The sequence below is a fragment of the Tachyglossus aculeatus genome, chromosome 16 (genome assembly GCF_015852505.1).
Source record: "Tachyglossus aculeatus isolate mTacAcu1 chromosome 16, mTacAcu1.pri, whole genome shotgun sequence".
NCBI classification, from domain to species: domain Eukaryota; kingdom Metazoa; phylum Chordata; class Mammalia; order Monotremata; family Tachyglossidae; genus Tachyglossus; species Tachyglossus aculeatus.
Window position 1 is genome coordinate 10989576 of NC_052081.1, and position 26493 is coordinate 11016068.

General features: G+C 42.0%; 1 protein-coding gene across 2 annotated transcripts in view; it reads left to right on the forward strand.

Annotated features, from left to right (window-relative positions):
* Positions 1–7823, forward strand: part of CEP350 (centrosomal protein 350) — an 87333-nt gene extending 79510 nt beyond the window's left edge. For both annotated transcript variants that reach the window (XM_038758221.1, XM_038758222.1), the window contains exons 35-38: positions 75–467; positions 561–707; positions 1440–1562; positions 4301–7823. In XM_038758221.1, coding sequence (XP_038614149.1) covers positions 75–467; positions 561–707; positions 1440–1562; positions 4301–4465 — 828 coding nt within the window. In that variant the 3' untranslated portion in view covers positions 4466–7823. The remainder of the gene's footprint in view (positions 1–74; positions 468–560; positions 708–1439; positions 1563–4300) is intronic.
* Positions 7824–26493: the final 18670 nt, after the last annotated feature.

A 26493-nucleotide genomic window follows, 5' to 3' on the forward strand; every position in this document is an offset into this window, starting at 1 on the left:
AAAGTATCTCTACCAGATGTTCCCCAGGCATTTACTGGCAATCCTGATTAATGATTCTGCTTCACATTGCCCAGGAGAGTCCCGTCTTTGGCGCCAGTGGGCAGGAAGAGCTTGCTAAGAGACTTGCTGAGCTTGAAATTAGTCGGGAGTTTCCGAGCGTATTAGGAGATGACCAGGACTGGTTGGAAGAGGATTTTGGCTTGAACTCCTCCCCAAAGGCAGAAGAACCCGCTGTGCCACCAAAGTCAGAAACGCAGAAAGTGCCCCCCAAACCGTGCGAGGACCTGTCAGCTGTGCCACATTCTGCAGAGGAAGTAGAACAACTGGTGCTTGTTGCAACTGAAGCGCTTTGGAATTGGAAAGAATTGGGCCACGACTTGAAGAGTCTCGGCGTTCCTCCCAAGCTGCTAGGAGATGCCATCGGTGGTCAGGACCTGGAAAGCACTAGTGTGAGGGCCTACAAAAAGGTAGGGTTGTGAACAAAGAGGATTTTCATTGTCTAAGTCTTTGTTTTTGGTCAACATTTGACTCTTCGGCTCGTCGGGTGTTTTTATGTCCAGGCAGTCTTTGATTTGACCAAGGAGATTTTGGGGGAAATAGTTGCAGAAGATCCCAATCTGGATCAGCCCGTCTGGATGAAGCCCCGGAGGATCAACTCATCTTATTTCCGACGCGTGAAAAATCCAAATGACCTCGAGGAGATTCAGGTGGGTATGAACCCCAATCTGATTTGCTAGTGGTGAGCGTGGGAAAGAGGAAATCGAAGGGGAATTTCTTAGGTTGATTTTAATTCTCTCATCAAAAAAAAGGATGGATGTGCAAGGTATTTGAAAATTACCAAAACTTATGATGGTGTTATTATACATTATATGTTGAAACTTTACTTGGATTGCCATGTTAACTTTTCTTCTGAGTAATACTGGCTAGTAATACTGGGTTTTCAAGTGATTGTCTTTTTAGCTCTTGTGAATTGGGTAATTAAGGACAAAAATGACTGTCATAAAGTTGTTATAATTTTGAATCTGCATTTATGTCCATCTTTGGGGCCCAAACCTGGCCAAGTCTTAAAGCTTAAGAGAAAGGAAGAAAGGCTTAGTTTGGTGAAATGTGAACGATTAAATCACGTCTTTAATCTAAGAATTGCTGTGTTGAGCTGCAAAAGAAAGTGATTTATTTGTTATAGTGGACCTAACATAACACTCTTTCTAATTGTTCAATGTGTGTGTCCCTACACAAGAACAGTAAGCCCTGTGTGGGCCCGGATTGTCTTTATTGCTGAATTGTACTTTTCAAGCGCTTAATACAGTTCTCTGCACATAGTAAGCACTCAATAAATACGATTGAATGAATGAGTGAATGAACAGTACCCATAGCACATAAATTGAAAGAACCCACCGGGAATGTTGTGTTTTTACCTTGTGCTCTCCTTATTTCCCTAGAGCTTCATTGCAGCTGAAGTTCTCAAGCTGTTTGGTCTTAAAAAAGAGCCCAACCTAAAGACAGATTGGCAGAAAATGATGAAATTTGGACGGAAGAAACGAGACAGAGTCGACCATATCTTGGTCAGTGGATAAAGCTAAGCTATATGTGTTTTGATCAAATTCTCTAAATTCAGGGCGCTGGTTAGGCTCCAGATGACACAGTAAGTGCCCGTTGATGGACTGGTGGATTGATTAGCTTTCACTCTATTCACATTAAAGGTGGTCTGATTTGGCATTAAGCAGTATTTAGATGTTTTTAGGTACTGTACATTTTTTCTAGTTTGAAATCTGCGTTTTTGCATCTTTGGGGCGAATGTTTAAGTGAATCAGCAACTTTTATGGGTGTGAAGAGCAGAAGGAAGAGTACGGACAGTAACAAAACGTAAGTTAGAAAGAGGTTGGGCTTTCAGGAACTGTTAATTGGAATGCAAATTGAAACCAATCCCATGCTGGCTAGTTTTGGAAGCCTCAACAGTATTCGTCCCTTCATACTTCTGTACCCCTGGTGCTCAACGGCACCAGGCAATGCAATGTGCCGTCTCTGGCTAGCTACGAAGGACACATCCCAAGACTCATACCCAGCCTTTTGGTTTAGTTAATTCATCTCGTTGTTCCCAACTATTACATTTCTTTAGAGAAGGGAAGGAAAGCAGAGATTTTTGCCATATCTGCCTCCTAAAGGAGGTTTACAAAATGATAAAATTCTGTTTTAGCCTTAAATGAGCCTGTCACCTGGTGGGGAGGAAAACTGGCATAAACTGCCTGACTGGCTAGGTAATTTAAGGGTTTTAGGCTAGGCAGAAAGCATTTTTCTCCTCCCTCATGGATATCCAGTGCCAGCTAGTTTTCTGCCTCAGTTCACTGAGTTAATGATTTTAAAATGAGATATTGTTAGTTGATTTTTAGTCCACAGATTTGCAAGCCAGAGTAACAAATGCAGGTTGAATGGCCCTGATCCCCACCAAGAAATTTAGCTAGCATGGGGGCGCGAGAGTGGGGATGATGCAGGGTGGGCAAAGAACTCAGAAAGGCCGCTAAGGTAGCAGAGTCCAGTTTGGGACTGCAGGAACTGGAACTGTATCTCTGAGCTGTTCACCGAGAACAAAGTTGCTCAGCATGGTCCAGGATTGTGGTAGTCGTATTTATTGAGTGCTTACTGTGTGCAGAGCATTGTACTAAGCGCTTGGGAGAGTACAGTATAACTATATAATAGACACATTCCCTGCCCTCAGTGAATTTACAGTGTAGAGCTAGGCACAGATAAGGTGGGCAGGGATGGATCCAGGTTTTGTCCTGTCTGGGAAGAGAGGAAGCACTTGTGGTGTGTTGGCAGGGAGGAACATCATTTTTACCTGGTTTGTTTCACTGTCACTTGGCAGTTATTTCAGTCAGTAAATCAATGAGTTATATTTACGTAAGTGCTTACTGTGTGCAGGGCACTGGACTAAATGCTTGGGAGAGTACAACACAACAGTACCACAATACAGTAGATACATTCCCTGCCCACAATGAGCTGATAGTCCAGAGGGGACTGTAGTGAGCTCAGTTGATGAACAGTGCTTATAGTAAGTGCTTAACAAATACCATTATTATTAATGCTATTATTCTTGAGTTAATACCGAGTTAATGAGCTCTAGTGAGCTCAGTTCTCTGTGCCCTACATATTGCCAGGGAGTATATATTTCAGTTCAGAGCTATTTGAGCATGTGTTTGGAGTCACATTCAAAAACCAAATACACAAAAGAAATACTCACTTTAAGAGTCTTCTTGAGCAACAAATCTAACAGGTTCTTTTGTCAGGCTACTTCTGCTCTCCATAGTAATAATTGTGGTATTTGTTAAGTGCTTATTATAATAATGATGGTATTTAAGTGCTTACTATGTGCCAAGCATTGTACTAAGAGATGGGGTTAATCAGGTGAGATACAAGTCTTTGTCCCACATGGGGCTTATAGTCTGAGTGGAAGAACAGGTATCTAATACCCATTTTACAGCTGGGGAAGTGGAGGCGCCTACCGCAACAGAGAAGTTAAGCAATTTGCCCAAGGTCATGCAGAAGGCAAGTGGCATAGGAGGGATTAGAATCCAGGTCCTTTGGCTCCCAGTCCCGTGTGCTTTCCGCTAGGCCACATTGTTGCTGTCACCCCATCTTGCCTGTAGCTTTCCTTTGGGGCCTGAATGCCCCACTGATCATTTTTCTCTCATTCCTCTTTGGTAAGGCACACCAAAATGAAAAATGTCAGTGCCCAGGGTGAGGTAAGCTGCTGAATTTCAGCCCCCTAGTAATTGTTCATAGGTCGGAATTTGGTTGTAATCTGTGTAATCTGTGAGCCCCATGTGGGGCAAGGCATTGTGTCCAACCTATCTTGTATGTACAACAGTAATTAGTAGTGGTTGATGCATGTGCTTAACAAACACCATAATAAATAAATCAATAAATAATAATTATGGTATTATGGTATGGTATGGTTAAGCACTTACTACATGTGCCAGGCATTGTACTAAGTGCAAATCAGGTCGGACCCAGTCCCTGCCCCACCTGGGGCTCAGTCTTAATCCCCATTTTCCAAATGAGGTATCTGAGGCACAGAGAAGTGAAGTGACTTGCCCAAGATCACACAGCAGACAAGTGGCAGAGCTGGGATTAGAACCCAGGTCCTTCTGACTCCCAAGCCTGTGCTCTATCCACTAGGCCATGCTGCTTCCTGCAAATATAAATGTAGGTCTGTCCAAACTGCCCTAGAGAAATGCAGTTCTGAAAGAAGAATAGATGTGTAATGGTATTTTTTTTTCTTTAAAAAAATAAAATAACATTTCAGGTACAAGAGCTCCACGAGGAAGAGGCTCAGTGGGTCAACTATGATGAGGATGAACTCTGTGTGAAGATGCAACTGGCTGATGGGATCTTTGAGGCCTTGCTCAAAGATACTATTGACGTTTTGAACCAGATCAGTGAAAAACGGAAGAGAATGCTGCTAGTGTGACAACTTGTAGATAAGCCGCAAATTGTATTTTAGTCCTGATGTACACTACATCTTCATCTTAGCAAGAATGCTGCTGGACATTATACTGTATGTATTTAAAAAAAAAAAAAACTTATGGAATTCAAGGAGCGCCCTGTTATCTAATCTTTCAGCCTTTGCCTTTAAAAACCGATCACTGCATGGGTTGTTTCTGGTGGACAGGATGTTTCTACCACACTCCCTTACAGGGTATCACATTAGTGCTGGAAACACCAGGCTTACCTCATAGCACATGCTAGAGTACCAGTGATTCAGCCTAGAACCTGAGGTTGACAAATAGTCCATCGCATCTCTTTTGGAATCTAGCCTGGTTTAGACTATAAAAAGGACTTTTGATATTTAAACAGTGTTAAACTCTGAACCACTTCCTAATGGGCAGAGCGAACGGTGTGTTTCAGTTTTAATTCCTTCTGAAGCCCATTTTCTTCCATTCAGTTTGGTAGCCCACTAGTGGATGATCAAATTAAAGGAGGAGATGACAACTCACTTTCTCAGAAGCTGGGGCTGTGTATTCTTTCTGGTTTTATTCAGCTTGGAATAAAAGCACAGAAATGCCCTTCAGCAGCGATTGGGCTCAGATAATTGACCCAAAGCCGACTCCTCTGCCCCCTTAGCCCACCCTCTCCCTTTTCTATCTTCTCCTGCCCGGTACACCACCAGCTGCTCCTACAGCCGTGGCTACTCAGGAGGGTCTCAGGCAACCCCCATGGGCAGATAGGGAACTTGCTCATTTTGGCCTGCAGTCCCTTGAATTCTCCTGTCTCCACCCAAGAAATCATAAGGCTGTGTCTCGCATGATGTAGGAAATGTGTAAGAACCAAAGACAAAAAAAGTAATGTCCAGATACGTGTTTGTATTGTGCTTGTGGAACTTTTATTAATTTATTTTCAGATAAATTATTGTTAGAAGCGTATCCTATGCCAGTGGCTGCTGACGCTGCCTTAAGCATAAAAACAACAGAACCTGTGAAAGGTAGGTACTTCATTAAGTAGTTGAAACTTCTGCGCCGAAAACTTCTGTGGTCCTTAGCCTTTGCAGGGGAAAATCTTGGCAGGAAGAGAATCTAGCTACAGTGGTAGAAGAGGGAGATCAATGCGCAGATGAAGGAGGGGAATGAGAGGGATTATACCAAGCCAAGTGACACCATACACGGGCTGGAAGAATTGATTTGAAAACACTGAAAAAGGTATAGTTCTGGCATTTTGTTTTACTCCCCACCACTGTTTCCTGGTTTTGGAGGCTTTCTTTTGAGCCCGGTTGCTGCATTTATGTGTGACTGGTGCTGTCCTATGACCTCAACACCCTGCCTTTTGGCAGGTTTTGGTTCAGTCCTATCTCCTTTCTTGATAATCAGTTAGGGTGGGGCATGGAGGAAAGTAGATGCTCTTAGGCTTGACTATAGGTGCCTTAATAGTGAAGGTCCTGAATTATGAGCTTGTCAAGAGGCCTCAAGTGGATTCATATTTGAGAGCAGCAAAGAGTGCTATGTACTTCAAAGATGCTGCAGCCTTCAATATGTGCATGAAAATGTATTCCTTCATCTTTTTCCTACCTTTATTTGGTTCTCCATTGCTCCACGATGCACATGTCCGAGATTGCTGCATTACAGTCCTCTTTTGTTCTGTTTGAGAGAGCTTCTGATATGATTGTTGGAATCTTTGCATTTTGCACAAGGACAGGAAAATGGTAGTTCTTGAAATCAGGACTGCATTAAGGTGTTGCACCTCATTTCTTAGCTTTTAAGGAGAAACCAGGGACATGGAGCCATAGTAATTAAATAGAAGAAACAGGGGTTACTCTAGATGTCTGATAGGATTACCCTTCTTTAGATATTGGATGGTCAAAGGATTTGAGGATTCAGTTTGCCTTTTTTTTTCCCTCCCCTGAGGACAAGGCAGGAGGTGGTAGAAGGCAGCCATTTACATTGTCCATGTAGCCCAAATTCTCTCTTCCTGGACTTAAATCCCGGACCAAAGAAAAAGAGTATTGCAGAATCCCAGAAGAGAAACATGGAGGGATCCACGGATGAGTGCCCTGTGGGGCCATCAGAACCAGTAGTAAGACAGTTGGATAATTTAGTACCAACCTCCACCAGCCTTAATGCTGAGTTCTATGTCCTAGGTGGACGGTGGGGAAGTATTGACTGCATTCAGTAGTGAAATCCCATTTTAGACTAAGGAGTAAAGTATTGAGCAAGTATGAATAATGAAGAATAAGGAGTTGTTAGAATATCTCTTTACCTCCCTCAGCCCTCCCTCTTCCTTCTCTCTCCCCTTTTCATACTTCTTACCACACTATTCCTAATGTATAAATTTGAATCAAACTTGGAGAATAGCCCCATAATTCATGGTTTAAACGAGAAGGAAATTCCTCGTAAGGCTAGAAAGAAATGGACCATCCCGAGTGGGTAGCGCTGGATTGCGATAGGGTGTGAATCCCCTTTTCAGGACAGAAGAACAGTGGGCCCATCAGGAAAGGGGAGAGAAGCAGAAAAGTAGTAAGAGGGTGATTTTGGACTCACCAAAAACAAAATACTACAGATTTGAGACATTCTCCTGCAGTTTGTTTGGGTTTTTTTTTTTTTTTTTTTACTTTAATCTTGCTCACTTTCTTTTCTTGAAAAAGTGGCCTTAGCTTCTTGCAATACTTGAATAAAAAGAGTGTACAGTACCTGCAAAAGAATTTCTGTAGCACAGCACAGAGACCATTAAAATAACTTTTCCTGCAAAGAACTCAGTGAAGTTCAAGACTGTCAATGTCCCTTTTACTATTTCAATAATACTAGTGAATTAACTGTTGTTATTCAGACCGAATATTAAATTAAAATGATGTTTAATGCAAACTGTAGGAATTTACATGTTTACAAATCATCTGGAATTGATAGTGCAGTAATCGAAGGCAATTTGCACTTATAAAATTGGAAGAGGAAAATATAAACAGTTGTAAAAGGGATACTGTCATTTAAAGTAATGCATTGAATAGCTTTCCCTTTTTGACTTTGCAAAACCATTTTGGTAGACATTTGCGAAGTCTCCTTAGGGGGGCCTGGCCTCCTGGTGTGTACTGTATTGTGCAGATAATTATAAAAACAAAAACCCGTTTACTGTGTGTGTGTAAATAGGCTGGCTTTCAGGCCATTTGCAGCCAAGAATCACATCCAGTGCAGCTTTGCACAGCAGACTGAAGGGTGTGTTTTGTAAGTATGAATTGTAAAATAACCAGGGGGTTACCCTGTGTACACCAGTGTAAATATCTTTGTTAACTGAAATGTACTTTAAGAGAAAATAAAATCTGTAAATAAACTGATTTATAAATTAAACTCAAGGGAGATGCTCATTTTTCTTTCTATTTAAAGGACTGTAACAAGGAGAAAGGTTTCCAATGCTGACTGTCCCCCGAAAGACTCCTCCTCCTTAATGGTTTTTCATTGATGTTGAGTCTGCAGCCCTTTAACCAAGCTCCAGGACAGGTTGGTGCATTTAAACAGGTGGCCCACCACCAACACTGACCTGTCATTGTCAAACACTCGGACATCTGATTCCTGGTTCTACCATCCTTGGTGTAACTGTGGGATAGTAATGTGCCCCTGCAGAATTCCGTTGTCCTCAACACTGTTGAAATCAAAAAGCCAAGTAGTATAACTTCTGATTATCGGGCTCTCTTTTTTTTAATAAGCATGTACTATGTGCCAGGCGCTGAACTACATGCTGGGGTAGATACAAGCTAATCAGGTTGGATTTTTGTCCACCTCCCACTTGGGGCTCACAGTCTTAACCCCATTTTACAGATTTAGGTAACCGACACAGGGAAGTGATTTGCCCAAGGTCACAGAGCAGACCAGTGGCAGAGCTGGGATTAGAACTTAGGTCCTTTCATTCCCAGGCCTGTGCTCTTCCCACCAAGCTATGCTGCTGCTCTGCTCTTTTAGACTGTGAGCCCACTGTTGGGTAGGGACTGTCTCTATGTGTTGCCAATTTGTACTTCCCAAGCGCTTAGTACAGTGCTCTGCACATAGTATGCGCTCAGTAAATACGATTGATTGATTGATTGATTGCTCTGATTCTGAAATCCAAAGGCCAGCCGAAACACCAGGCTCGTACACAATGCCAAAAGGTCAGGCTTGGTGTATGAGACCAAAGTAGATGTAACTCCATTATTAAGAAATTCTGAGGAGGGAAGTAGTGAATTTTAAAGCTGCTTACTGTTATTTTTCAAAGGCAGTAATCACATTTTCAGGTATGTGATAGACCTGGAAAAATACTCAACCACATTAAAAATTATTTACCAAAATAAAAAATGTAGCATTAGATGATGGCTATATTCTTTTAAACTGACAATGCTGGTTTTCATTTCAACTATCAAAATTCATTCATTCAGTCTAAGAATCTGAAACATTAAAAAAAAAACGCTTGCAAGATTGGAAAAAGGATTATTTGCCCATGAGCCAACCTTAGCAAAGTTGAACAGCTGTCTACTCTTTTAAAAAATTGGTTAATATCAGTGATAACTCTTAAAATAAGTGTGTTGATTAAAAAGTTCCTTAAAGTAAACAGAACCTTTCAAATGTAAATTTTAAGTACCGAATTTTGCCAATTAAAAGACCAATAATGTTTTTTAAAAGTATTCCTCTTAGATCTGGTTAGCAGTTTGCCTCTTTTTCAAAAATACACGTAGCCCCATTTCTCTCTTCCTGGACTTAAATCCCTGTCCAAAAAAAAAAGTATTGCAGAATCCCAGAAGGGAAACATGGAGAGATCCACGGATGAGGGTGCTGTGGGTCCCTCAGAACCAGTAGTAAGACAGTTGTTTAATTTAGTACCAACCTACACCAGCCTTAATGTTGAGTTCTATGTCCTACATGGACGGTGGAAAAATACTATGGAGTTTTCCTCAATCTCTTCATTCACACCATCTCAATTTCAGGAAGCCAACAAAGCAGATAGAAATGAAGGTCAGCAGATTCTTCAGGAGTAGGGAAAAATAATCCACTGCCTTCTAGAAGCTAAAGTCTGCAAGGGAAAAATCACTTGGGAAAGTGCAGGGCAGAAGTGTGCACAAACCTTTACCATCTGCCACTGTAAATTCAGCTTGGAGATATAGTAAGGCTCAAACTACTCAAAGGGAGGAAGGCAAACTGCAGTAACATAGTCCAGAAGAGGAACTCCTCCCAGAGGGAAATTATGCTTAATATTTAATTGTTTTATTAAAATATATTATAGAACAAAAATCCTGCATCCTAGAAAGTAATGCCCTCAGCATTGCACAACCAACTAGTAAGGAGCTTACTCATTTTAATGATGACATAAAGGGAAAATTGTGACCAGCCTGATTTAGATTTCTTTGCTTCCTTTTGTGACTTCCCACTGTTTGCTATTTCCTTCTACCTCATAATAATAATGATGATGATAATTATTGTGATATTTGTTAAGCACTTACTCTGTGCCAAGCACTGGGGTGGATACAAGCAAGCAGGGTTGGACACAGTCCCTTTCCCATGTGGAGCTCACATTCTCAATCCCCATTTTACAGATGAGGTAACTGAGGCACAGAAGTGAAGTGACTTGCCCAAGGTCACACAGCAGACAAGTGGCAGAGCTGGAATTTGAACCCTTGCCTGTCTGAGTCCCAGACCCAAGCTGCATCCATCTGCTAATTTGTCGCAATCACTCCAGGGAAGGGTTTCTCGCCTTCACAGTCTTTCATAGAACAACTATGTGAAGTTTCACTCAGTACCTATTTTTTGATGGGAGCTGCAGCAAACCGCGGCTGAGGGGTCTGAGCCGGCTGAACCTGCTCCAGAGATATTTAAAGGTTCCACTGGGTGATGTCCAGGAGCGGGGGACTGCAATGGCAGGTGCCATTACAAAATGCATGACTTTTTATGCCACTTAAAGACTGTAATAGAAAAAACAAAAGGCAACATTAAAATCAGAAAGAGCATAAGGAGGTTGCAGCTTCAGGAGCAGGCCTAGGCTCCTCATCGCAGTCCTCAGGTACGACTGTTCAGATTCCACGTGTCACTACTGCTTCAGCCTTCCCAACAGTCTAAGAGTTGGAAATGCTCAATAAACACCAATAAAACCAATATTAACTGGAGTACTGTGATGCTGGGGCTGGCACGACGGGCCTACTAACAGGAGATTCTAATTTTGCTCTCCTGGCTGAGGATGCTGGGTCAAACTGGAGTGGGATGGCAATCTGCATGGAGCTCGCTCCAGCCTGACACTTCAGAATTTTACTACAAGGTCTGAAGAACAGGCTACTGTAACGTGCTCGTTCAATAATAAAACTAATAACAATGGTAGTTAAGTGCTCACAAGGTGCCAAGCACTGTACTAAATGCTGAAGGAGACACAAGATAATCAGTTCAAGCACATTCCCTTATGGGGCTCCCAGTCTAAGTAGGAGGTTAGGAAAGGTCTTGAATTCCCATTTTACAGATGAGGAAACTGTGGCACACAAAAGCTAAATGACTTACTCAAGGCTACACAGCAAACAAGTAGCGGGCTTAGTACGTACGGCCGTGTACTCCTGTGTGCAAGGGAACAGAAAAAGCAAATGTGTCAATGGATTAGGATTTTCTTGGTGGCTGCCAAATGCTATAAATACAGCCACCTTTATTATCTATGCTACGGAGTCCCAGCCAGGCTAACACACAAAAATGCAAAAACTACATTAATTTTGACAATTTCCTTCCCCATCACATCCTTTATTACTTAGTTTTACAGTCTCTGTTCCCCTCCGTACAACTGGATAGTTAGCCCCAACAGCCCCGCAGCACTTGTGTACATATACATTATAAATTACGTATATTAATGTTTGTCACCCTCTCTAGACTGCAAGCTCACTGTGGGCAGGGAATATGCCTACCAAATCTATTGACTTGTTCTCTCCTGAGAGTTTACTGGAGTGCTCTGCACACAGTCGGCACTTTAATTCAATTGCTTGATTGACTATATAATCAACAGCTGACTAGATAAAGTCATGCCTAAGAATACCTGTCCCTGAATGACATGTTTAGGAGGTCAAATACTTCATTTTAAGGTATGTGAAGGATTTTCTATTCCCTTGCCTCTATAATAACCATACCAGATGGCACTAAGTGGGACTCTACTACAACTCTAGTCAATGTTATTGGCTTGACTCAACAGTTTGAGGAGAGAGATGATTCACTGCTCTGTTTGGAATACCTGAAGTCATTCCCTGATGGTCTAATTTATCATTCTGCAACTGGCAGCAGAATTTGAAATTTCACATAAAATATTTTAAATATTCAAATGTCTTTAATTGGTCTCGTTCTGTTAAAAAAATCAACAGCTTAGAACTTCCATCTAGTGGGATCTATTTAGTAAATGGCCTTGTTTACTGCTAATACTAGTATTTTAAAAGATCAGACTATTGCCACAACGCCAAACTAAACAGTTTACTCCCTTCCCCCAAGCAAATAAAGGCCCAGTTACATAATTTTGAGTCCCTTCTTAGTAACTGCCCTTTCCTTTCTACTAAAGGCAGGTACCAAAATGTCATCTTCAATATAATGTAATCTGCTTATGATTGTTATACTCTAATTTTTCCCTTGTTCTATTAATGTTACTCAGCTCTTCAGTCTTGCTTTGTTTGGGAGTTCTTTTTTTCATAAAAGGAAATGAATTATTTCTCACCCCATCACTAGTAAGAAAAATGATCCTGGACTGTGCAGTTTAAATTAAAAAACAACAACAATGGAAGTTGCTCCTCTATGGATTGGATGTGCTTCTGTTATTTTGGACTGTGCTTGAAAAATCTATCATCTGATTTAAGCAGTCACCAGGATCAAGTTAAATTACTTTCTACAGAAAGAATGCAAATACATTAGTCTCTGTTCTGATTAGCTACATCTAGCACATTATGGGTGTTGAACAGTGATGATGACAGTGACACATTAGTGGTTTTTTGGAAATATCTGAGTTACTGGAGGTGGATACCTTCAGAAAGTTAACCATTTTACCCAACCCTAAAGACCACTGATGGTAAACCTTTCTGATCCAGCAAGATCAAGAATTTCTTGATGCCCCAGATCACGTGAACATTACAAAATTTACCTCTGGTCAAAGAGGCAGCCAAGAAATGCCCTTTCCCTGAGGATAGAATTGGACAGAGAAGTGGGGGGTGGAAAAAGAAAAAGGAAAAAAAACCTCCTCACTCCCAGGTGAAAGCCTAAGCCCAACTAACGAAATAGATAAGAGTTCTGAAGTTCAGACTCCAAATGGACATCTCATGGTGTAGTAGTCACCCTGTGCAGTAAGATAGGAGAAGTGGCCTTAAGTGACTCAAATATCAGCTGAAACAGCCATATAAAATGAACTAGAACACCAAGATGCATTAATATTTGAGAATTAATTGTGCATTACGCACTATGCAATTCAGAATTAGTCTAAAATTCTGTCTTGGTGATACCAAGAGACAATGTGGCATAATCCTCCCTTCCAATAAGCAGCCTATGGAAGAAATCAACTCCAGGGTTTTAATGTTATCTCCTCTGCCCCGGTTTTAACCCTCACACAACCATTTGTGTGCTCACAACCACCTGTAGTACTTTTATTCATACCCTGTTATTTGTGCTCTCACACCTACAGATCCACTTTCACTTTTCCTCCTTTCCTACCTATAAATTTAAGAAGTGTCTGTCTAACCAGCTAGACTGTAAACTCTTTTGAGGCTAGGGATCATGTCTAGTAAGTCTCCAGGCACTCAGTAGAGAACTCTGCTGAGGTAAGTACTCAGCAAATATTAATTTAATGATTTGCTGAAGTGGCCTAGATTATATTCAGTCTAGTAGACTCAATCTCTGCCTGGGGCACACAGACACTAAAATAAACTGGGAAACGATGATTTGTATGCAAGTATAAAGAGGGGGATGTGAATACGCAAGCACTTGAGCAACATTTAAAACCAGTCCACTCAAAATGGTGGCATTTCCAACTCACTAACCTTTTATTGTTTTTCTTAAATTCCAATTTGATGCTGATTGCTGGAAGCAAAAAAAGGTCAACATGAAATTCAGGTCAAACTATTAGTGATTATTTAAATCAACTCATCCATTGCAGTTGAACAAAGAGCCCTGGACTTTCCCACAGAGCAAGAAATCCTGATGCCAAATCCTGTTTTCCTCCCATTTCTTACCTCTGCTCTGGCTAGCTTCTTGGGCTTTCAACCTCTCTGTTTGCTTCTCCTTCTGTGTCCCTTCTTTAACTGATCAGCAACAAGTTTTCTTTTATGCAGTTCATCCTTCAGAGCTCTGATCCTACCTTCATTGTCACTCTGGTCAGAGGTAGCTTCTGAAAAAGATAATATTGGTTTATTTTTTCCTTAGCAAACATAGTTAAGTCTCAGTAATGTCAACAAAAATGGATTTTCCCTATCACACTTCTATATTAAGACCTCCCTAGGAACAGAAACTGAAGTTTCCACTCTAAAAGGCAAGGAGCTGGTATAACACTTGGCACTTTTAACCTTAGCTATTACTGGTATTCCCATAAGGATTATTTAATAAGTGAAAGAATCTTAAGCTTTGTTTTCAGGGATTTCTTTTACTTCCTTTCTAAGCTCCCCCCATACCCTGTACACACTGGGTACTCAAATACTATAATAATAATGGTATTTGTTAAGTGCTTACTATGTGCCAAGCACTGTACTAAGCACTGGGGTGGATACAAGCAATTCAAGTTGTACACAGTCCCATGTGGAGCTCACAGTCTCAATCCCTATTTTACAGATGAGGTACCTGAGGCACAGAGAAGTGAAATCTTTTACTTCCCAAGTGCTTAGTACACTGCTCTGCACATAGAAAGCGCTCAATAAATATGACTGAATGAATGAATGAATGAAATGACTTGCCCAGGGTCACACAGCACACAAGTGGTGGATCCGGGAGTAAAATCCATGACCTTCTGACTCTCAGGCCCATCATACTATTGCTTCCCAATGCGAGTCAGTGAAACTGAAAAGTGTCACCCCCAATTCCCTTTTCAACTCTCTTTTTCTCTCCATTCTCAACTGTACTGGTAGGAATTAAACAGGTCACATCTGAAACAGAGGTTACCGAAAGACACATTAAAACTTGAAAAATGTGTGGCTTAGTTGAGATGGGGGTCTTCTGTCAAAAGTTTTTAAGTAAACAGACTGTCGGGGGTAACAATTACCCCCATCTCTCTAGGTGTCTTCCTAAAGAGTACAGTATGCAAATACATTATTAGATGACTGGAATGAGTCAGAAATTGACACCCAATAAAGGGCAAGCATTTACAGTTCATCCAAAAGGGGGGTGAGCAGAGAATGAAAAATCTGGGGGTCTGAATGAGCCAAAAACATTAAAATGCTAGCTAAATTCAGCAAACATTCCCCTCTCCAAAGCCTTATTGAAGGTGCGTCTCCGAGAGGCCTTCCCTAACTAAGCCCTCCTTTCCTCTTCTTCCTCTCCCTTCTGAGTCACCCTGACTTGTTCCCCTTATTCATCACCTCTCCCAGCCCCACAGCACTTCATATCTGTAATTTATTTATTTATATTAATGTTTGTCTCCCCCTCTATACTGTAAGCTCATTGTGGGCAGGGAATATGTCTGTTGCATTGTTATATTGTACTCTCCCAAGAATTCAGTACAGTGTTCTGCCCACAGTGAGCACTCAATAAATACAAGTGACTAAAATAATTAAGAACTGGGGAGGATATAAGATAATTAGGTCAGATACAGTCCCTGCCCCACACGGAGCTCAGAGTCTAAGTAGGAAAGAGAACAGGTATTGAATCCCCACTTTAAAGCTAAGCTAACCGAGGCAGAGAAGCACCTTGCGCAAAGTCACCCAGTAGACAGATGATGGTCAGCATTAGAACCCAGGTTCTGTGAGCCCACTGTTGGGTAGGGACTGTATCTATATGTTGCCAACTTGTACTTCCCAAGCGCTTAGTACAGTGCTCTGCACACAGTAAGTGCTCAATAAATACGATTGATTGATTGATTGATTCCCAGACCCATTTTCTTCCCACTAGGCCATGCTGCTCCCCCTTTTACAGCCCAAACACCATCACCTGGATACACAGGTCATACAGTCACAGCAATGTAACGAAAAAATGGTTATCTCACTATAACAAGTGTCACCTGCTTGCTATGAAAGTAAATAAGTGTGATTTAAAGAGACTGCTTAATTTACAAACTCATGGAAACTATGTAACAAAAAGGACTCTCTTCCTCTTTATGTCCTTCCAAAATTATGCAACTAATTTTTCCACACCCTAAGGTGTCAATAGACACGCTTACGCGGTCAAAGGACAGCAGTGCCATTGATTGGAAGTCTGGAGACCTACATGTGGCCTTGAATCAAGAAGGTGTTCAACGAAGTACTCTGAATACTTCTGACCTGCAAAATAATTACCAAGTTACAGAACAGGTTGAGTAGGAGCCCGGTCTACTGGATAGAGCATGGACCTGGGATTCAGAAGGCCCTGGGTTCTAAAGCCAGCTCTGCCACTTGTCTGCTGCGTGATCTTGGGTAAATCGCTTCACTTCTCTGTGCCTCAGTTACCTCACCTGTAAAATGGGGATTAAGACTGTGAGTCCTATGTGGGATAAGAATTGCATCCAATCTGATTAACTTGTTCCTACCCCAGTGCTTAGTACAGTGCCTGGCATATAGTAAACGCCTAGCAAATACCATATTTTAAAAAATGAGTGCAGTTGGAAAGTGTTGAACATCCTATCTTTAGAAGGAGAAAATTCAAGCTGGTAGAAGGAACTGGGAGTCAGAAAATCCAAACTCTTTTGTCATAGTTCCATCACTAACCTGTTGGGTAACTTTGGAGTGTCAACACAGCCTTTCTAGGTCTGTTTTTGACTCACTAAAACCACCACAACCTCCGGCCCCTTCATTCATTCATTCAATCGTATTTATTGGGCGCTTACTGCGTACAGAGCACTGTACTAAGCGCTTGGGAAGTACAAGTTGGCAACATATAGCGACGGCCCCTACCCAATAATGGGCTCACAGTCTAGAAGGGGGAGACAGACAACAAAACAAAACATTCTCTTTCAATCAGTTTAAAGAAATGACAAGTTCTAGGTGTTTATATCACAATAATTCTTAATTTAAAAATTCCTGAATGACAATAATGCCCAAATAAAGATTTCCATTGATCTAGACAACTCTTATAGAAAAAAATGTTTTTTCAAAGACCTCTTATCAGTGTGGCCTAAAGGAAAGCACCCGGGACTGGGAGCCGGAGAAAAATGAGGTTCCAGGCCCAGCTCCACCACTCATCAAAGTCACTCAACCTCTATGGGCCTCAGTTTACTCACATTTAAAATGGAGAAAAGATGGATTGCAAGTCTTGGGGGAACAGGGTGTCTGTTCATTTCATCATCATGTACTTAGCCCAGCATTTAGCACGTACTAAGTGCTTCATAAATGCCACAATTATAAGTCACCTGCAATTGGTCCCTCTAGTTTGCAGTAATATGTAAATGCTGTGGTCCACTGGGTTTTAAATGAGGACAACACAGCCCTCAATTGCCAATCTCTCTGTGACTTCTTTCTTTCTTTTAAAACAGTAAAGACCTTTCAAGACAAACAATCCTAAACCTTCAGCTGCAAGGACAACTGGATCAAAGAACTCCAATCCTCATCTGTAAAACAAACAAGGCCTAGGCCAAACAGCTAGAATTTGGAGACTTTCCCATTCCCATCGAGTCCGTACTTCACTCTGCTGCCTGGATCATTTTTCTACAGAAATGTTCAGTTCGTGTTTCTCCACTCCTTAAGAATCTCCTGTGGTTGCCCATCCACGTCCACATCAAACAGAAACTCCTATCGGCTTTAAAGCACTCAATCCCCTTGCCTGCTCCTACTTCACCTTGCTGCTCCCTACAGCCCAGCCCACACTCTTCACTTCTCTAATGCCAACCTACTCACTGTACCTCAATCTCATCTGACTCGCCACAGACCTCTTGTCACGTCCTGCCTAGGGCCTGGAATGCCCTTCCTCTTGACCTCTGACAATCACTCTCCCCACCTTCAAAGCTTTACTGAAGCTTCCCCCTTTTAGACTGTGAGCCCACTGTTGGGTAGGGACTATCTCTTTATGTTGCCAACTTGTACTTCCCAAGCGCTTAGTACAGTGCTCTGCACACAGTAAGCGCTCAATACGATTGATTGATTGATTGAAGCCATATCTCCTCCAAGAGGCCTTCCCCGACTAGACCCTCGTTTCCTCTTCCTCCAATCCCTTCCGTGTCACCCTTTCCCTTAGATTTGCCCCCTTTATTCACCTCTCCCTCAGCCTCACGGCCCTTATCTACATATCTTAATTTATATTAATGTCTATCTCCCCCTCTAGACTGTAAGCTCGTTGTGAGCAGGGAACATTTCTACCCATGCTACTATATTGTACTCTCCCAAGTGCTTAGTACAGTGCTCTGCACACAATAAGCACTCAATAGATACAACTGATTCACTGAGGATCTCAGAATGCTTAGAGAAATTAGAGCTCCAGTTTTTATCATGGATGTGAGGTCAGTGATGATGATGATGATGATGGCATTTATTAAGCGCTCACTATGTGCAAAGCACTGTTCTAAGCGCTGGGGAGGTTACAAGGTGATCAGGTTGTCCCACGGGGGGCTCACAGTCTTAATCCCCATTTTACAGATGAGGTAACTGAGGCACAGAGAAGTTAAGTGACTTGCCCAAAGTCACGCAGCTGACAGTTGGCAGAGCCAGGACTTGAACCCATGACCTCTGATTCCAAAGCCCGGGCTCTTTCCACTGAGCCACGCTGCTTCTCATCAACAAGCATCCCACCACCCTGAGACAGGACTTGAGAATTGGCTTTTTTCCCAAAAAAACTACATGAGGAAAGAGCAGAATCTTTAGCACCAGGGCTTTTTATACCTTTTAATAGGAAATATAAAATTCAGTCAACACCAGCAATTCTTGCCAGGGAAGTTACCTGTTTTAAATCAATGGAAACATGTATATTTTAAAAATGCAAATATTCTTAAACAATGTATGCAAACACTCCACAGGCATGTTTTTCTAAAAATTCAAGGGGATTTAATTCTGTGTCAGTAAACTTTAGGACAGAAAGGTAAAGGTCCCAGCAGGCTTTTCACACCCCCAGCCAGGGCTCTTCCCATCAGATCACACACGCTGCCTTGCTTAACACCATTTTCATGGACCCAATTAACAGTGCTAACCAGGACAATTCTGTAAATAGTAAACAAGCCTTATATAACTGATTTAATTTATCTGCATTAAAGTTGGCATTACGATTGCCACAAGAACTTAAAAATATAAAAAGAGGCTTAATTCCAGAATATGAAACCACACAACACGAATATATATATATTTGCACAGATTTATTACTCTATTTTACCTGTACATATTTACTATTCTATTTATTTTGTTAATGATGTGCATCTAGCTTTATTTCTATTTATTCTGATGACTTGACACCTGTCCATATGTTTTGTTTTGTTGTCTGTCTCCCCCTTCTAGACTGTGAGCCTGTTGTTGGGTAGGGACTGTCTCTATGTGTTGCCAACTTGTACTTCCCAAGCGCTTAGTACAGTGCTCTGCACACAGTAAGTGCTCAATAAATACGAATGAATGACTGAACAACAATGAGAAACAAGCCGGCTAATGAAACTGAAAGAGGAAACTCTAAATAAACTGAAAAATGAAGACCCTTTATCTGAAGAATATGCATAGTCAAAACTGAACTTTTCACTTCATTCCTTGACAAAACCTAAATATTACCCTATGTTGCTTAGCAACAGATCAAAGTAACAACTAATGTAGGGTCCTGCATTGAACTTCCAAGGCATCTGCAGGATTGATTGACTTAGCCAGCTGCTCCAAGGCAACAAAGAACCAGTCTTGGCCAGCCCGAAGTCTTTCAGCTCCCTTTAAATCAACCCAGGTAGAAAAAATAAATGTACAAGCTGGGAAAAAGACAAACCTTGCAGAAAGAGTGACTCAAGCATAAAAGAAAACATGCCCTCATGGTCACCCCTCTTAGCTGATTGTGTCATGGATAATGACTCACCTGACCAACTACAGGGGTTGATGAGCTTGGGCTTGGGCAATAAGTCGCTGCTGTTCCCCAGCCCGGTGGCTTCCTTGACTGGAATCCTGCTTTGACAAAACCGTGCTGTTTTTGGAAGGTAACTATTCAAACAGGAAAGAAAAAGGGAACACCTAACTGGTTTTCCCTTTTCTTTTTTTAAAAGTGGTATTCGTTAAGCATTAACTATCTATCAAGCACTGCTCTAAGTGCCGGGGTAGATACAAGTTAATCAGGTTAGATACAGTACCTGTCCCATAGAGGATTCACAGTCTAAGGTCTTGTAAGACTAAGTTTTCAAGTGGACTATGAGCTTGCACTGTTTACAAGAGTTAATTTTATAAGGCAAATATACCAGGATCAGGTAGGTCACACCACACCGTGTATATTTGTTTTACAAATTCATATACGTGAAATGTGGTATGGTCTGTGTGCTCTGTAGGGCACACAGCACATTGTGGGCACTCAAATATCAATCAATCAATCAATCATATTTATTGAGCGCTTACTATGTGCAGAGCACTGTACTAAGCGCTTGGGAAGTACAAATTGGCAACACATAGAAACAGTCCCCACCCAACAGTGGGCTCACAGTCTAAAAGGGGGAGACAGAGAACAGAACCAAACATACCAACAAAATAAAATAAATAGGATAGAAATGTACAAGATAAATAAATAAATAGAGTAATAAATATGTACAACCATATATACATATATACAGGTGCTGTGGGGAAGGGAAGGAGGTAAGATGGGGGGATGGAGAGGGGGACGAGGGGGAGAGGAAGGAAGGGGCTCAGTCTGGGAGGAAGGGGCTCATATCCAACCACAACAATGATGACAAAACAAAGTTTTGTGGAGAAACCATGTAGCTGGGAGTCAGAGAATGCTGGCTCTGTCACTTGGCTTCTGTGTGACCTTGGGCTAATCACTTAACTGCCTTAGTTTCTTCACCTGTAAAATGGGAATTAAATACCTACTCTCCCTCCTCCTCAGACTGTGAGCTCTATGTGGGACAGGTGGCTCTACCCCAGTGCTTGCTACAGAGTTTGGCACAGAGTAAGGCACTTAACAGATACCACTATTATTAACACTGCTTTCAAGAAGACAAAGACTTAAGGAAGAATGCACCTTACACTCTCCCCTGCTGCCAGTGAATGCACCCTACTGCAGTGACCTACAGGTGATAACAGAGTCAGCGGGAAAGCTTCTTCACATTGCAGTGCCCGATAATGCGCTGCTGCAACTCCCTGGAGCTTTAGGGTACACGGAGTAGCTTTGCAGTAGCACTCCCCAACAGTTTTGTCCTGGAACAAAACGTTTCCTACTCCTAACATTTTACACCTCTGCTTGTGATGGTCCCCCAAGTTAACCCCACCCGTAAGGTGGAGGAAACCATGGAAGTTGGTAGATCAGGTAGGAATTCACTCCCTGAGGACCACCCCTGCAACACCCACCCAGAGAGGGGGACTGTTAATCTTCTTAAAAACTGGGGAATTTAGCTTGTGGCCCTACCTGGAAAACAGCCAATCTCAGGGGAAGACTGGGAAAGGTGGTGAGGTCTAGTCAACGGCATCTTGGCCCTTCAACTGAAACTAAGTAATTCTTGGGACGCGACAGAAAGAGATTCTCAAGGCCGAGGTTCTTGCTTCGGTGACACAAGGAACTCCACTACACTTTTTACAATGATTCAACATGAATAGTGGCCCTCATTAGTCAAAATCGACTCCTCCATCTAAAATTCCCCTCCCAGTCAGTCACACCATCATCATCTTGGTCTCCGGAGCCTGGCAACCTTGAAATTATTATAGATTCCTTGGTTGGGTTTTTTTTAATGGTATCTGTTAAATGCTTATGTGCCAGGCACTGTTCTAAGCACTGGGGTAGATACAAGCTAATCAGGCTGGTCACAGTCCATGTCCCACATGGGGCTCACAATCTTAATCCCCATTTTACAGTTGAGGGAACAAAAGCACAGAGAAGTTAGGTGACTTGTCCAAGGTCAAACAGCAAACAAGTGGCAGAGCCAGGATTAGAACCCCGGTCCTTCTGACTCCCAAGTCCACGTATTATCCATTAGGCTACACTGCTTCTCCGTCCCTTTCAATGCTCATATTCAGCCTGTTGCTAAATCCTATTGTTTTTTCATAATAATAATAATAATAATAATAATAATAATAATAATAATGGAACTGGTTAAGTGCTTACTATGCACCAAGCACTGTGCTAAGTGCTGGGAGAGATACAAGATAATTGGGTCAGACCCAGTCTCTGTCCCACATAGGGCTCACAGTCTAAAGGGGAAGGAGAACAAGTGTTTCATCACCATTTTACAGATGAGGAAATAAGCACAGAGGCCTTAAGTGACTTGCCCAAGATCACTCCACCCAAGAGCCCACCACCTGATCCAAGTTGTCATCCTGTCCCAGCTAGTCTCACCTATCAGCCTATCACTGATTTCCCTGCCTCCATCCTTTCCCCTCTCTAGTCCATATTTCCTTGTGCTGCTGTTTTCTAATATTGTCCCCCTTTCCAATCTCCAATGTCTGTCCATTCCTCTCTGTACCAGACAATCCATCAGCTCTCTCCCTCTTAGCCACCCATTCTCCTACTGCAGCCCACCTCACACTCTCCATTCCTCCATCTGACCCCTTCTCACTGGGCCTTGTTCTTGTCACTCTGCCTCTGACCCCCCCTCCTCCTACCTAAAATACCCTCTCTCTCTCTTCAAATCTGCAAAACCACAGCTCTTCCCTTCTTCAAAGTCTTGCTGAAATCTTTCTGTTGCTCCATCTTTCTCCCTCCCACACTACTTGAATCGTTTTACAGAAAAAAAGATACATCTCTGTGCATCGTCATCTACATATTTCCCCTGTCAACTATTGGAGTCAATAGTTGACTCAGTCTCCCTACTGAGAGCTCACCTCCTCCAGGTGGCCTTCCCAGACTGAGCCCCCTCCTTTCTCTCCCCCTCCCCCCTCCCCATCCCCCCCGCCTTACCTCCTTCCTCTCCCCACAGCACCTGTATATATGTATATGTGTCTGTACGTATTTATTACTCTATTTATTTATTTATTTAATCTGTACATATTTATTCTATTTATTTTATTTTGTTAATATGTTTTGTTTTGCTCTCTGTCTCCCCCTTCTAGACTGTGAGCTCACTGTTGGGTAAGAACCATCTCTATATGTTGCCAACTTGTACTTCCCAAGTGCTTAGTACAGTGCTCTGCACACAGTAAGCGCTCAATAAATATGACTGAATGAATGAATGAATATTTAATGTTGCCAACGATCTGAATTCAAGGCCGCCCTACCTCCTTCCCCTCCCCATAGCACTTGTATATATATTTGTACAGATTTATTACTCTATTTTACTTGTCCATTTTTATTATCCTAGTTTGTTAATGAAGTGCATGTAGCTTTAATTCTATTTGTTCTGATGATTTTGACACCTGCCTACATGTTTTGTTTATTTGTCTGTCTCCCCCTTCTAGACTGGGAGCCCGTTGTTGGGTAGGGACCGTCTCTGTTGCCGACTTGTACTTCAAGTGCCTAGTACAGTGCTCTGCACACAGTAAGTGCTCAATAAATACAATTCCTTCCCTTCCTTCCCTTCCCTTCTTGTGGTAGGCTAGGAGGGGAGGGGCTTTCCCTGATTAATTTTTTTCCTCACCAAGTCACATCCTTCCAACTCATCTCAATACAGAATGTAAATCGACATGGGCAAAAATGCTATTTGAGCACTTCTTCCTATCTGTAGATTACCATATGCCTGACTCTTCTGTAAGACTGCAAACTATTTGATGGTAGGGCTCATGTTTTCTAGCTTTACTGGACTCTCCCAAGCACTTACTACAATGCTCGGACAAGTAATGCTCAAAAAGACTACTAATTGTTTTGTAAATTTACTGAATTGGAACACACGGGAGGATGAGACATCTCTAATCTTAAAACTAGAAATAATCTAGTTCTGGCACTCGGCGTCAGAATGATACAACTTTCCATGTCAAGTAGGAACAACAGTTGGCAAAGCCAGCGTTTCTGCAGTAATTCAGGTGAGCCAACAAATTATTCTTTCTTGTAAATCTCGATTAAAAAGAAGCGAGGTAAAACTTCCTCCTCAATGCTGATGCCTACTCCACCCAGACTACACACCTGTAATGACTACACCTATAAACCACTATGTTTATTAGATCCACTCCCCAGACATGGAAAAATTAGCTTTTCATTAGTCAACTAATAGTCATTGGCAACAGACCAGATTATAGCCAAGTCACACTGGTCTGCCAGGGGACAACTAACATATCCCATGTAGTCTACACAAGAGGAGTGTTTTTGCCACAAATAATTTTCTCCAAATATTTTAAAGGATCAGTCCATCAATATTCATGGATATTAGAGCAAAGACTTTTATAACCAGAACTGAAGCCAATAGCTGTACACAAACCCTTAGAAGCTATTGAAGAAAACTCCGTCACACTTTTGCTACAAAATTACACAATATACAGTATTCTTTTATGTATACACTGAAGCTGACAGTAAATGCAGGTAGGGCTCAGGATGGGCCAAAAACTTAGGCTTCAATTTCCAAATGGACCCAGAGGCACAAAATTATGACATCTGCCATGGTTTGGAGCCAGAGTACAAGTAAAAAAAGTAATTTTTCAGTGGCTTCTTAGGGATTTTCTCTCTATGCATTGTATGTAGGTGATGACAAGCTACTGTCATAATTGCAAGAATGACGGAGCTGTTATTACATATTTTAAGTGGACTCTTCCTTCTAGTGGACGTGGCTTAAACTCACGTGATATAGACTTATTCACTCACATATTTGGTAGTGGAGGAAGAAGATTCTAGATCCCGAGAATAAACCATTTCCTCACTCAGTGTACTCTGTCCAGGACGCATCATGAGCCTGCACCCCATCTATTCAGGTGGGTAAACTAGTCAGTATAACATGGTGAAAGGTCTTCAGGTTTCTCCAACAGGTATATGTGCCCAAATTGGAAAGCCTTCAGTGGTACAGATCTTTCACAGCTTCACACCACCAATTACAGAATGATAAAAACCAGACACTTGGGGAACCATTTCAGACAAGTATCCAAAACAGAAAAATGAGTCTCCTCACATCATTGAGCCAAAGCAATAAAATTTAAAATAATTTAAAAGACCTGTTATAGTTTTACCAATATCATCTGAAAGGATCAATATGTGGGAGAGCATAGATTTAATGGAAATAGCAAATCGCTTCACCCGCACCGCTCGAATTTAAGTCTTTGATCTCCTAAATGCATCAAAGTCATGAATAGGAATTTTACATCATGGTCTTATAACGGGTAAACCACTGTATTTAGTCAATACTGGATTACAGAGGGGCTGACTATCCCATTTGCAGGGAGAGACACACTGAAATTCCCACTTTGCTACTTGTTAGACACTCCAGTTAGAGGTGTAGTTGGGAAGGGAGTTGTCCAAAGTAATACCTTATATGTGGCTTTTATTTTCTCTGAATTTAACGTACCTATGCTCTCCTAATCGTTCATTAGCATAGATATTGAAAGTTGTAACTGATATAGAGCCATTACACAAGGAAAAGTATCTCCTAATCCAGGAAGCATATTTACTCTTTCAATATCATGGCAATCAGGAGAACTGGTCTATGGATAATACTAACCAAGCAAACTATGGTAGCCTCACCTTAGATAAGTTTAGTAAAGCTGAGAAGCAGCATGGTCCAGTGGAAAGAGCATGGGCCTGAGAGTGAGAGGACCTGGGTTCTAATCGTACTTGCCTGCGGTGTGACTTAGGGCAAGTCACTTAACTTCTCTGGGCCGTAGTTTCCTCATCAGTAAAATGGGCCTTCAATACCCATTCTCCCTCCAACTTAGTCCGTGAGCTCCATGTGGGGCAGGGACTATGTCCAACCTGGTAAATGTTTACCTACCCTTGCAAGGGCTTAGACCAGATTACAGTTAGTATTATTTTTATTACTCCAGAGAATCTGCCTGGAGCAACCTCACTGCATATTCTTTCTCCTCTCCAATTTGCTCCCAGATGCTCACCCTTAGTTATGTGCCTTGTGGCTACTCCCCCACCCACTGTGAGAAGAGGCTAGCTTGTGTTTAGCTGGCCTGAGTCTGCTGCAGAACCCCATGGAAGCACAGGATGTCCGAAACAGAACTTCTCATCTTCCCTCCTAAACCCTCCCCTCCTTCCCACCTCTAATGACACACCACCATTCTCCTTGTTGCTGAAGCCCATAATCATCTTATCCTCACTTCCTCCCATTGTTGATCATCATCAATCGTATTTATTGAGCGCTTACTATGTGCAGAGCACTGTACTAAGCGATTGGGAAGTACAAATTGGCAACATATAGAGACAGTCCCTACCCAACAGTGGGCTCACAGTCTAAAAGGGGGAGACAGAACAAAACCAAACATACTAACAAAATAAAATAAATAGGATAGATATGTACAAGTAAAATAGAGTAATAAATATGTACAACCATATATACATATATACAGGTGCTGTGGGGAAGGGAAGGAGGCAAGACGGGGGGATGGAGAGGGGGACGAGGGGGAGAGGAAGGAAGGGGCTCAGTCTGGGAAGGTTTCCTGGAGGAGGTGAGCTCTCAGCAGGGCCTTGATGATCCTCAACTCCTCACTGCCACTGTTTTCCCATCCAACCTACTTTTAAAGTCTGCCAATTCTCTCTCTCAAACATTTCTGGAATCTGCCTTTTCTCCTCACCCATGCTGCCTTGGCTCATGCGCTTATTTTATCAGACTCCTCAATGAACCGTTTTGCTAGTCTCCCTCCCTCCAGACTCTTGCCTTTTCAGCCCACTCTCTACACTGCCGTGCAAAACACCGTCCTGAGACGTCACTCAGCAC